This window comes from Brachypodium distachyon, chromosome 3 (genome assembly GCF_000005505.3).
Source record: "Brachypodium distachyon strain Bd21 chromosome 3, Brachypodium_distachyon_v3.0, whole genome shotgun sequence".
Lineage (NCBI taxonomy): Eukaryota > Viridiplantae > Streptophyta > Magnoliopsida > Poales > Poaceae > Brachypodium > Brachypodium distachyon.
Genome location: NC_016133.3, coordinates 42,225,033 through 42,237,444, shown reverse-complemented (window position 1 = coordinate 42,237,444; position 12,412 = coordinate 42,225,033). Strand labels below are relative to the sequence as shown.

Here is a 12,412-nt window from a genome sequence, read left to right as displayed (position 1 = left end):
ATTTTCCAGGTCTTCTAAGGTGATGAACTTTTGCAATGTACTAGTTTGATCAAGCGCTGGAGCGTGGAAGCTGTGAACCTCCCAAGCTGTTGTGAAGTCTACCCTACTCTCTACCTGCCGAACAGAATCACCAAAAGGGGGTGACATACCAGTATGCCTTTCTGCTTTTCCTGCTTCTACAACATACTCCATGTTGCATATATAAGTAGATGAATCAATTTTCAGGAGCACTTCCAGCTTGAGAGAATGTCGAACACTTCCAAGTGCAAGGTTTGTGTCACCGGGGCCTCTGGCTTTGTTGCCTCTTGGCTTGTCAAACGACTTCTCGAGTCTGGGTATCATGTTCTGGGGACAGTCAGAGACCCAGGTCCTCCTCCCACTCTAATGATTTCTCATTTATTCCTTTTGTTCTTGCTTCTACCGATGATGTAATCCATTCTTATTACTTGTTAATGTACAATTGTCAGAAGTTGATAGTGCGGTAACCTGTGTGCTAATTTGACAGGCAATCACAAGAAGGTAGCACACCTCTGGAACTTAGCAGGTGCCAAGGAAAGACTGGAGCTTGTGAGAGCTGACCTCTTGGAAGAAGGGAGCTTTGATGATGCTGTGATGGCCTGTGAGGGTGTCTTCCACACTGCATCACCTATCATCACCAAATCTGATTCCAAGGCATGCTGTACTAACGTTGACCACTCATTGCCTATATTTTTTCTATGTTGGAACTTGGAAGATAAAGATGGCCTGTCGAGATTTATCTTGATTGAATGTGATGCCACTTCAAATGCAGGAAGAAATGCTCAATTCAGCAGTAAACGGCACTCTGAACGTGCTGAGATCCTGCAAGAAGAATCCACTGCTCAAAAGGGTTGTTCTCACATCTTCATCGTCAACTGTGAGGCTGAGGGATGAATCGGAATTCCCCCCTAACGTGTCGCTGGATGAAACATCATGGAGCTCTGTGGAGTTCTGCGAAAGTATCCAGGTGATTCGGGGTGATCCAGATAGCATGTCCATGCACCATTTTTATGCCAATCTATCTTTCCAAACATTGCTCTGAAGTCTGAAGAGTGGGCTGGTTCCTTTCGACGTCCCTGGTAGGTATGGTACGGCGTCGCCAAGATCCTGGCTGAAAAATCAGCCTGGGAGTTTGCCAAGGAAAACAACATCGACCTTGTGGCCGTTCTTCCAACCTTTGTTGTTGGACCTAATCTATCCCCTGAATTAGGTCCCACTACTAAAGATGTCCTTGGCTTATTTAAAGGTACAGTATGTCGGTATTTCTGCGAGTCTCACCTTTGATGTTTTGGAGATATCCCCTGAATACTTCTACCCCCACCCCACTCTGCATATATATACCCCCAAAATGTGAACAAAATCATATCAAATTGCAGGAGAGACAGAGAAGTTCACCATGTTTGGGAGGATGGGGTACGTACACATCGACGACGTCGCGAGCTGCCACATCCTGGTGTACGAAACCGCCGGTGCCAGAGGAAGGTACATATGCAACTCGGCGGTCCTGGACAACAACGAGCTGGTCGCCTTGCTCGCAAAGCGATACCCATCGTTTCCCATCCCAAAGAGGTCAGCCACCACACTGAAAACATATAGCTGACCACAGTCAGCCTTAGTTCTTCTTTTCCCTGGCTGAATTGATCGAGAGGATGCTACATTGTGTTGGAAATTTTATGTGCAGTTTACCAAACATTTACGGGGATCAGTCATATGGTTACAACACGTCCAAGATCCGGGAGCTGGGACTGGAGTTCAAAGGAGTCGAGGAAATGTTTGATGCCTCGGTGGAGTCGCTCAAAGCTCATGGCCATCTGCTTGAAAGGACGCCATGATACGATGAACAGGTCAATCCCATCCCTGGAGGAAGACAATGATGCCGCAGAGTCTAGAAGCATTTCGATCAGTGACATGAGAAATATGTATTCTCTTGCCCTTTTTTTGTTTTTGCATTCTCTTGCATACGTGCAGAACTATGACTGTCTGCATCAGCACTCAACAAGTAGTACATGAAGCTATGTAGCCACATGAAGCAAACAGGAAAAGGAACCAAGTGTATTCCATCTTGCATCTTCTCACGGTTAGAATCAAAACACAAACTTGTTAATTAGGCTTCCAGATTACAATCAGTTTGCCTCATTGTATTTCTCGTAGAAAAATCTTCATAATTAGACCCACTGGAATATGTTTCTCATAGCTAATCCTTACCTCGTAAGGAACATCAATCTAAGGAAAAGAAGAAGGTTGTGATTAGGTTGCTCAGAATTTAGCTACTAAATTGCCAACGTAAGCGAGATACGAGCATATATCTATTGATACTAGCGAGAACATTTGCATTGCCGAGTATTTTTATGCAACCTTCCAATTTCTTCCACACGCGCCTTTTTTTTTAGAGAGAACGCGGCCCATTTGTGCCTTTTTTTTAGAGAGAACGTGGCCCACTTGTGCATGATGGACTGATGGCCTCGGTTCCAGCCAGCCCATAGAGAGTCTTCTCGAGGTCCCGGCATTTTAGCGCACCCCCTCTCCAGGCGGAGTTTCTCATCTTCTCTTATCCTCCCCTTCCTCCTCCCCCCCCCCCCCCCCCCCGCGGACATCTCTGGTTACTTCTCCAGCCCGCCTCGATCTGTGTCAACAAGGTGGGTTATCTCTGCCATGCCATCTTGTTGAGTGAGAAAGGAAGGTAAACGTGGGGGTGGGTTGGGGGCAACAACAATGTCATGGTCTTACGAATTCGATGCTCTTCATTTGTGTTGATTGTTTTCTTTACCACTTGGTACGGATTGCGCCTTTTTTTACTACCATCGGATCATCTACTGAACCTTCTTCGATTTGATGATGATGATGCGTTTGCCTCACTCGTGACCTGCGCTGTTGGTGTTCGACGAATTGTCTTGCCCTTCGTGACTGAATGAGTGCGCTAGGATTCTAAACTGATAAATAATCTGAGACATTGGCGAAGGACAGACAAATTTTGAGGTAGGGTGAATTCCTACCATAACACCATGAGTTAATATAGATATCACATTTAATATTTTTTAAGTTTGCAAAATATATTTCAATTAATTTGGTTTTTTCAGACTTTTTAGGATGTATTTTTTTTATTGTTACATCTTATGATATTTCGCCTAGTGATATTTATGTTAATTATTAATTTTCATTATTATATGTGAAATCAACCATAAACGAAAGATCGTAATACAAATATCTATAACAGAGAATATACGACAATTATTATGATTTACAAACAGTTCTTCGGTGGTGTGAGCAGATGATCAACAACTCAAATCTTTATAAGAGTAAAACTATAGTTATATTTTGATTCCAAAGACATCTTCATACATGCCGAGTTAAAAATATCAACTAGATATTTGGATAATAAACGACGCCCTTTCTCCATACTTCGAGAGATATGCTATCTTATGAGAAATAGCTACACAATCTGAAACATAGTTTGTGAGTCTGTCAAAATCAAAACTCATCTATACCAATATATTAAATTGGAGTTAGTGGTGATGGTATGGGCATTGCGGTCGCGGTACGTCACTTTACCGAAATTATGTCCAACATGCCACCTAATACCTCAGGTCCTGAAGCCGTCCGTCTTCGTCCATCCTCAACGCAAGCCCCCTCCTCTCGATCTCCCGCACGACACGAGTGCAAGCTCCCGTCCTCCTCAGTCCCCACACGAAATGGATCTCCCACACGAGAAAAATTATTCCGTACCAACGCACGAACACTCTGCTAGTAAAGCAATACACAACGTGGGCATGGTTATCATATCTACTGTCATTAAGTAAGATGCTTTCTCTATCAACTTTCATTAAGCAAGAAATACGAGTAAAGGTACGACAGTTAATACATCAATGAACAATCATGCATGGACATCAACAGTAGATAGCCAAAATAATTAAGAGTGCAGAAATTGCGTCTCTCGGGGAACCCGTCTTTGCAGGCTATATTGTCGTCGATCGCGCAAAATCACGTTGGAACGCCACACACACCACCTCACACAGGCATTGAAGACAGGCCACCGATGTAGGCGACAATTGATCCGTCGTCACAACCTCCTACGACGTATTTCTCAAACCCTGTCCAAATGCATAACTTGTCAAATCATCGCCATCGCTGTCTCTAATGATTCAGAGTTAAATTAGTTGAAATTTTGCATATTCATTTTATATAGAAACGAAAATGCAAAATCTAAATGACCAAACAGATGTACATCTAACAACAATTTAATAATTTGTCTTAAAATTAATCCGAATAGCCAGTAACTTGATGCAATGGTTACGTCATGTGTTCCTTTCTTCATCTTAAACATTGTAGTAATCATGTTATTCTCGTTTGCTCCCTGCAGTTTGGACTTGGATTCAGTGACGTAACGTCACCTGATTTTGGATGGCTGACATGTGGACCAACAGGTCATGGGACCCATATGACAGCCGTCCAAAGTCAGGTGACTAACTTCGCTAAATCCTTCTCCCTGCAGTTTGCCCAGCCTCTTATCTCCTTGCCGAGCGACCCAGCCCTCTCGCTCCGCGGATCTTCTTCCTCCTCGCGCGAGCGCCGCCACTCTCACGCTTGCCGAGTGCCGAGCGCCCGAGCCCCCTGGCTCGTCTTCCTCCTCGCTCGAGCGCCTCCACCGCAGGTTAATCTCCCCTTCGATTCTCTCGCTCCCGACCGTTTCTCCTCCCATCACTCCACGAACGGATTCCGCCCTTTAGATCCCCGTTTCATAATCTTCCCCAATTCGTAACTGAGGCAAAAATCATCCTCCGCCCGTGATCTGAGATATATTTTTATGATGCCTCATTGCGTTTCAGTTGTCGAGCACAAGACAGCCCAGCAATGGCCGGTGTTGGCAGCGGCGATGCCAAGAGCCTGACGCAGTGGCTGAGGGAGAAAGGGTTTGACGAGGAGACCATTGGGCGCATGTCAAGGCGGTGCAGGAACCTGCCCAAGCTTGACGCCGGCGAGGCCTCTGCCGTCTGGGACTACCTCTTGTACGATGTCAACATCGAGCGGCGGAAGCTGCGGCACTTGGTCACCAAGTGCCCCAAGGTGCTCACGGTGTCTGTTGGCGACAAGCTCGTCCCCACGGTCCAGTGCCTCAACACGCTGCAGGCTAAGCCCGGGGAGGTCGCGCAGGCCATCGTCAAGTTCCCGCCGATACTGTTCCACAGCGTGGAGGAGAAGCTCTGCCCTCTCCTTGCCTTCTTCGAGACGCTGGCCATCTCTGAGAAGCAACTCGCTAAGCTGCTCATGGTCAACCCACGCCTCATCAGCTACAGCATCGAGGCCAAGTTCTCCCAGACGATTGACTTCTTTGTTGGCCTTGGAATTGACAAGGAGGGCATGATCGGCAAGATCCTGGCGAAGGAGCCTTACATCATGGGTTATAGCGTCGACAAACGTCTGCGTCCTACTGCCGAGTTCCTCAAGTCGGCAGTCGGGTTGCAGGGGTCAAATCTCCAGAGGGTCATCATGAATTTCCCTGGTATACTGTCACGAGACGTCGACAAGACTCTGCAGCCCAATTTGGAGTTCCTACAGAGCTCAGGATTCAGTAAGGACCAGATAATGGAATTGGTAGCTGGATACCCTCCTGTTCTCATCAAGAGTATCAAGCACTGCTTGGAACCCAGGGTAAAGTTCCTGGTTGAAGAAATGGGGCGGGACAAGGGCGAGGTGGTAGATTACCCCCAGTTTTTTCGTCATGGTCTCAAGAGGAGCCTCGAGTACCGTCACAAGATTCTCAAGAAGATGAACTCGAGGTGCAGTCTTAGTGAGATGCTCGACTGTAATCAGAAGAAGTTTGCCATGAAGTTTGGTTTGGTCGCAGCAGCAGTTTAGGCACTGATAGTCTCTTCAGTTCCCATGTAGCATGGTTAATCTTCAGGTGAATGTTTTCTTTGTACCATTGGCTGTGTTGCTTCTTGAACATTTTGGTCATTGAGAATTCAAATTATTTTGTGTTAACTGAATGTTTTTCTGGAACGTTAAGTGGAATCCCTCTTTCAACATCTGTCTCCAGTATATATTCTCATATTCCTTTCAACAGGAGCAAGCAAATGCAAAACATATGAGTTTCCTTTTGTCATGCTCGATGGAAATACACAACTGAGTCACAATCATGCACCTTGGAAACTGTGCCAATCATCTATTTACAAGTATACATGCACACCAATCAAATATTTCCAGTTCTTTACTTACAAACACAATTTTGAAAAGGAAAAAAGGAAAGCAGTGCCTACTCAGCCAAATTCTTGTGTACAGTGTATCTGAAAGAAGATTTGTAGGGCAACCACTCAACACACTTGTCTATCCTCCTCCTAAGACATTGCCTGATTTCCTTTTGTTGGGCTTCAGACATACTATTGCACACCATCTCAACAAGATCAGGCAACTCCAGACTAGCATCCTTTGCATAGTAGTGGAGAACTTTGGGAAGAAAGATGATCTGTTTCCTGACCATAACATTGGCTCGAGTGAACTCAGTCCTGGCTTGATCCAATTGATGAAATATTTTCTTGGTTGTGTACAACCTTACCTGCAGAGACTTTCAGTAAGAATAGTGTGATCATGTAAATATTAGCATCAGCCGTAGAACTTACAGGTGGATCTGAAAATGCTCCAGTGGAAAGAGCAAAGTGAGCAAGCGGCTCTGGCTGACGAAGAGCATATATATGTGTGAAGCTCCCTGATGCTGATTTTTTTGTGGGCGTAAATAGCGTTCGAACCCACTGTATAACAATAGTTTGTTAGTGCCTTTTCCTTCTAAAATTTGATTGTGTTTGTGTTGTTGCTGGAAACTGCTATGTAGGTGCAAACCATACCGGTGAAGGACGATGTGATTGACATCCAAGAATCGAGTTTTGAATAATTTGGGAGTTCACTGAATGCCCACCCACGTCATATGCAGCCTAACGACATATTGTTCAAGATAAGTTGTAACTTGTAACTGAAGATCAAAGATGATAAGTGTATGACAGTTAAAAGCATGGTAACTTTATACCTTCAGAATCATGTCTGAGCTTTTCATGCGTCTGTCCTGAAGTCCATAAGCCATAAAAGCCTGTTATATTTCAGAAGGAACTGTGGGTTAGACATGCATACACTCTGAAGTTAACAGTAAACATTACTAAGGTGACAACTATTATTGATGCTGAGCATACGTGCATCACTAAAGCATTGTGGATGTTGATCCAGAAACAGAGCTGCTCCTCATGTGCCATCTTTGTAGGATTGATTTTCTCTAGTCGTTTTATCAGTGCTCTGAGACATGAAATAAACATATATAAATCAAAAGTTATTTTGTGTTCTCTAATTTTCTGCAGAGTTGCTTACCTGATAGTTTCTAGCATTTTAGAAGCATAGTCAAACTTGTCTGCATCTATATGTATCGTTGGACAAATTATCATCCCACTGTATTGTTCATTGTTCTCATTCAATGAACCATATTTGTCAGAGCTTGTTTCGACATTGTAATGAAATCGGGGGCTCCAACTATCGACACGGTGCTTTAGAGAAAATGTACTTGATGCAGAGGAGAAAGAAGGGGTTGACAAAGTCTCAGAGTCTGCATCTTGTGATGGGCGGCCCGCAAGTTTGAAGTAAACTGCAGAAATGCATCTTAGAATGTCCTCCGAAAGCTTACATGAAATCCTTGGCACATATTCAGCGATGGAAGCACTCAAGAAATTTGCAAGACTAGAATGCCCTGAAGATGATCTTGACAACCCCTGTGAATACTTCAATCGTATGAAAGCTGCATCAGATATTCTCCCTTTGGAATATTTTGTTATCAAAAGCGAAAGCTTTTATTCTTCAAGGAAAAAATGGAGCTAAAACTAGCATGGGTTTGGAGGATTAATCTGACTAGCTTGATACTGAAAACTGAAATAGATGAAGAAGAAAGATTGTTCATACACGTTTTGAATTTGAAATTGTTGGCAAGTTGTAGGATGCCGACTCCTTGATATCTCTCAATCGGAGAGCACCCTCATCAGCTTTCTTTCTAGTGCCTTGACGGCGTGTTTCTTGATCCACCTGACATAACTTTAGCCTCAGTGTCTGCTCTCTGAATTTCTGTGCAGTATAAAGTCTTAACATTCATATCCATCCAAGGTAGCAGGGTGTGTACCTGACCAGAAACACGAGGGGAGATACCCAGGTATTGATCAAATGTTGCTCTGTACAGGGAAAGCAAATGCAATTCCCTCCGAACAACTTCCTCCTCAAGGGCTGCTATCTCCCAAACCAAGTCTGCGACAGGCTGCGTTTGCCATAAAGATCAATCATAACTTGATGGTTAAAGGTGAAACACTGTTCCTGATTATAGCAAGTATTATTTTTTACTCTGCACTATTTGAAGTTTAAAGCTGAAACAATGTTCCTGATTATAGCAGATACACAGTTAAAAAAAAGCAGGAGCATAATCATGGCTCATGGCCTTAGTTACAACTCCCTAGATATGACAAACATCATTTTGTTGACAAAAGTGATAAACTTCAGCTCGTGAGAAAAGGTAAGATGATGAGAGCATTATAAAGTATGGATACAGACCTGCATTGAACAGCTTTACTTCAGCTTTCGGAAACAAATAGGCCGTTGATATCATAAAATAATTCATTAGTATCTGGAACAAACCTTTGAAATAGCCTTTTCATTTTGTTCTGCTGAAGCAATCATGTGATGGTCAGGCAAATGCTCTGGTAAGTTAAGCGAGTATCTTCTACGAGGCATCTTTTCCTGATTGGTTGTCTGCACAATCATGAATAGCATGGTAAGAGAAAAAAAAACTCAGTAAGAAAGTGGAATCTGAATTCTGAAGAGTAGCCGTGTTGCTAAGTTTATGAGCAAAACAGGATAGAAAATGTATTACTCCGTACTAGTATTAAGAGCGAAAGCGAACTAGAAATTTAGATTACCCACAGGTTTGTGATAAGAAAATCGCGGTGATATCTCCAATGAATTTCCATGTGTGCATGTAACACTGAAAATACAAGAAATGGAGTTAGAACAATACTTAATAATCAGATAAGACATGCAAAGTAGCTGAACACTAGGTAGCTCACAATACAGAAACTGAATATTTTTTTAGTCAAAAGTAAAAATGCTTTTTTTTGTCAGAGACCAGACAGAGTTGGAAACAGATACGGTACTGGAAAATGATTTGCAATTACAACTGTCTACATCTGTATCCTCTTCATATTCAGAAAAGAAGGGGAAAACTTCAGCGGTTGCTACAACAGTCATTTACAGTAATACGATGCTGCTAATGAACTAACCTGATGATAAGATTGACAAAAAAGAATGTATACATTGATAAAAAAAAAAGGTTAGAGTTGTCCTGCATGCTCATCGCAGTTCCTTCTGCCTTTTTAGCAGCTAGAAGAACACATTTTTTATCGACATTAGGCTGGAAAGATTGCTCCATTTGCATGCTAACCTTCGTGAGTGACGGTGTTGTAGGCGAGAAGACGAGTGGCCAGCCTTTGGTGTTTGAGCACAGCAGAAGGTTGTTTCCAAGAAGACTTGTGATGGTGAGTTCTCCATGGCTTCTTAGTCTGTTCTTCAGTCACCAAGAACCTACCAACCATGAAAACCAAGCATGTACTGCAATCAGTAGCCTGTTCTCCATAGCTAGCTGAAACAAAAGGAGAAAGCCAACTAATATGGACTTGCCAATCTCATGCATAATGAGGAATTACTTCTGTGTACTGCAGTTAATCTTGCAATTAATAAGGAACAGAGAAGAAGAAGGCCATGATTGATCCAGCTAGGTGATGAGAGGTCTTCTTGCCCAGGGAAAGATCGATGAAGGCAAGAAAAGATGGAGAGCAGTACTACTAGCTAGAGACAAGCAAGAACAGCAAATGGAGCTTAGCAGAGAAACATAAACGATGATAGATGCACTAATGCCCGCAGCAGTAGTACACAATAGCTGGTATTTAAGATTGGATGAGAGGAGTAGCTAGGACTAGCAAGCGAAAGGAGGAGGAGGAGGAGGTGACCCACAAATAAGGCCAAAAGCAGAGGAAAGCAAATGCAGGCTGCAGGAAGATACGACCAGTTAAAACGATAATAAAAAGCAGAGCAGGGGAGCAGAGAAAGGAAAGCTGAATGGAGCTAAGCAGTGGCATCTATCAAGTGTGTCCTTGTGTTCGTGCTGCCGCTGCCAATTCCTCCATTAAAAGAAGAGAGAAAGATGCATGAGCGGCTTGCAATGCAACAAAGAGTGGTCAGTAGTAATGGGCGCAATGATAGAGATTAAGAGATATTTGGAGGTTAATTTAAGTGGCGATCGACACTGCTCCAATATGGAGGAGAGTGACCGTTACCAAATCTCAGTAATGAGTCATGATTCCTTTCTCTTTCTTTCTTATTTTTGTTCAAGTTCAGCAATCGGCTCTTTTTTATATATACAGGAAAAGGTTGAGACAATAACTGAACAAGTTTCCTGCCAAAAAAGAATGCGAGAGGATGAAGAACAAGTAGCTGCAGAAAGAAAGGGTATGCACGATTAGGTGGGCGAGGGCAGGGATTAGGTCGCTGGGGCGTTGCTACCAGCTTGGTCCATTTGGAGTAAAATAATTTAAGCCACACAACCACCCATTGTCCGAGTCTCCAACCACCGTTGCAAGATGCCTTCATTCATCGGGCGTCTCCTCCATCGTTCGATGTGTTCCGTTTGCAGTTCTTCTTCAGACATCACCAGGGAACGTACGTGAAGCGTGAGCTCAACCTGATTGACATCTTCATCGCCTCATCGGAAACATACATCACATGGAAACTACTTCTTCTTGCGTGACGAAACGAGAGTGGAAAAGAAAGTAAATGGATTAATTCGAGCGGGGCTACAGTGGTTGCATGTAGGACACAAGTGAGATGGGCACGCCCAAAATTGAAGATGCATGGGGAGAGTGACGGGGATGGATGCCAGAGATGGGGTCGTCTCTTGTAGACGATCGAAGAGATCGGAAAGAGACCGTGACTACTCCCTCCCATTCTAAATTGTTGTTAAAATATTACATATATCTAGACGTATTTTAAGAATTCATGTTTGGACAAATTTAAATCAAAAATTTAGTACCAGTTAATAGCTAGTCAAAGTGGCCGGGGCATGCATGCATGCATGCACCCGATGGAGTTGGCCAGCGTGTTCTATCCGCCCTGCCGCCGACACTTTACAGCCAGTAGCTCGCTTGCTTGCCTGCCTGTTGCTATTGCTATTGCTGGCCGACGACGACAGAAGCGCCTGGGATAGCTGTGCGTATGCATGTCAAACTCAAAAGCTGCCTGGAGGACTACTTGGCCTAGCCAGTTGCCATGCACGTACGCGCGTACGTGTCCTGATTTACAGTTACATACGATTTTGCTATTTTTCGTTTTTAGTTAGAGATTAATCAACATATTAGCATATTAAGTGAGAGACGACAGTATAGGAATGATCCTCAGATGTTAATCCAACGGTTCTGAAACGTCAACTGATACTTAAGACTCATTTCTTAAAAAACAGGCGACTTAAAAATAGCCATTTGTTTTGCTGCTCCATTTGTTTAATAAGCTTCTTTAAAACAATACTTTAACTAAAAAAATATTTCACCAATACTTGGTCTACATCCTAGATTATTTTGAAAACTACTCCCCAATAATTGTGGTTTCATATACCATATAAACTATTTATTATAATTGTATGGTTTACCAAAACCTAATGTCTCATTATTATGTGATGGAACGGAGAGAGGCAAGGTTTATGTGCAAGTTATTTCGTCACCATACCATTTCAACGGCCGCTTGGCATATGTCGTAGGACGACACATCAAGTCGACGTATGTGTGTGTATGCATTTGACAAAACCAATCTTCTATATCTAAGTAGAAGCAAGCCGCTACTTGATTTTTTTAAACATGCAAGCATGCCACATCATCATAAAATTAATTTCTTCACGTCTGTTTAGCGAAAATCTCATATTTGCATGTTATTTCCATCAAGCTATCCCCACTAAGTGAAAAATGTACAATTTCATTATATTTTTCAATTTTGAATATTTTTTGTGCTAACTAAAAAATTTCGCAACAACGTGTGGGCGTCATCATCTAGTTAAATTAAAATCCTCTACCGTGTATGCATATATGGTAGGTACACTAGCTAAGGCGTAAAATGCGTATACTATAGAACTGTACGCACTACTTTCGTTAAGTACGTAGGCACTCGATTTTATACATAGAGTACGTATAAGTTGTCGGCGAGACGACTCGATCACGGGGGCGCGCAGGAACATTTTAAACAGCGAGATAGGCAGTACGCGTCACCGACCCTAGATGCGCCCCGTCCGTCGGTTTCTATGGTATTGATCTCCAAGTGGTTACGGGTGGGCAAACCATCGATT

The 12,412-nt window shown here is 43.1% G+C and overlaps 3 protein-coding genes and 1 long non-coding RNA gene across 9 annotated transcripts; 3 read left to right on the top strand and 1 right to left on the bottom strand.

Annotated features, from left to right (window-relative positions):
- The first annotated feature begins 8 nt into the window (after positions 1 to 8).
- LOC100841550 (tetraketide alpha-pyrone reductase 1-like) lies at positions 9 to 2,141 on the top strand. The gene is made up of 7 exons (XM_024460700.1): positions 9 to 151; positions 226 to 367; positions 506 to 672; positions 791 to 985; positions 1,102 to 1,264; positions 1,395 to 1,587; positions 1,700 to 2,141. The coding sequence occupies exons 2-7, from the start codon at positions 247 to 249 to the stop codon at positions 1,848 to 1,850; spliced, it is 990 nt and encodes a 329-aa protein (XP_024316468.1). The 5' UTR covers positions 9 to 151; positions 226 to 246; the 3' UTR covers positions 1,851 to 2,141.
- A 2,359-nt stretch (positions 2,142 to 4,500) lies between these two features.
- On the top strand, positions 4,501 to 7,044 carry LOC100827502 (transcription termination factor MTERF6, chloroplastic/mitochondrial). 2 transcript variants are annotated; one of them, XM_010237001.2, is made up of 3 exons: positions 4,501 to 4,666; positions 4,842 to 5,917; positions 6,842 to 7,044. In XM_010237001.2, the coding sequence occupies exon 2, from the start codon at positions 4,867 to 4,869 to the stop codon at positions 5,869 to 5,871; it is 1,005 nt and encodes a 334-aa protein (XP_010235303.1). In that variant the 5' UTR covers positions 4,501 to 4,666; positions 4,842 to 4,866; the 3' UTR covers positions 5,872 to 5,917; positions 6,842 to 7,044. The 2 variants fall into 2 exon arrangements, with proteins under 2 accessions (XP_010235303.1, XP_003574768.1); XM_003574720.3 differs by lacking the exon at positions 6,842 to 7,044 and having other exon boundaries at positions 4,842 to 6,015.
- Positions 6,132 to 9,874, bottom strand: LOC100827189. 5 transcript variants are annotated; one of them, XM_024461257.1, is made up of 12 exons: positions 9,732 to 9,874; positions 9,470 to 9,609; positions 8,953 to 9,013; positions 8,668 to 8,781; positions 8,162 to 8,293; positions 7,948 to 8,067; positions 7,366 to 7,769; positions 7,194 to 7,293; positions 7,034 to 7,093; positions 6,855 to 6,941; positions 6,633 to 6,761; positions 6,132 to 6,577 (listed from the first exon to the last, which is right to left on the bottom strand). In XM_024461257.1, exons 2-12 carry the CDS (start codon positions 9,574 to 9,576, stop codon positions 6,269 to 6,271), a joined length of 1,623 nt encoding a protein of 540 aa, XP_024317025.1. In that variant the 5' UTR covers positions 9,577 to 9,609; positions 9,732 to 9,874; the 3' UTR covers positions 6,132 to 6,268. The 5 variants fall into 5 exon arrangements, with proteins under 5 accessions (XP_024317025.1, XP_010235304.1, XP_024317027.1 ...); XM_010237002.3 differs by having other exon boundaries at positions 6,132 to 6,568; XM_024461259.1 differs by having other exon boundaries at positions 7,366 to 7,760.
- On the top strand, positions 9,290 to 10,398 carry LOC106866509. Its single transcript, XR_002964907.1, has 2 exons — positions 9,290 to 9,563; positions 9,747 to 10,398. It is a non-coding gene; the product is annotated as an uncharacterized LOC106866509 (long non-coding RNA).
- Positions 10,399 to 12,412: the final 2,014 nt, after the last annotated feature.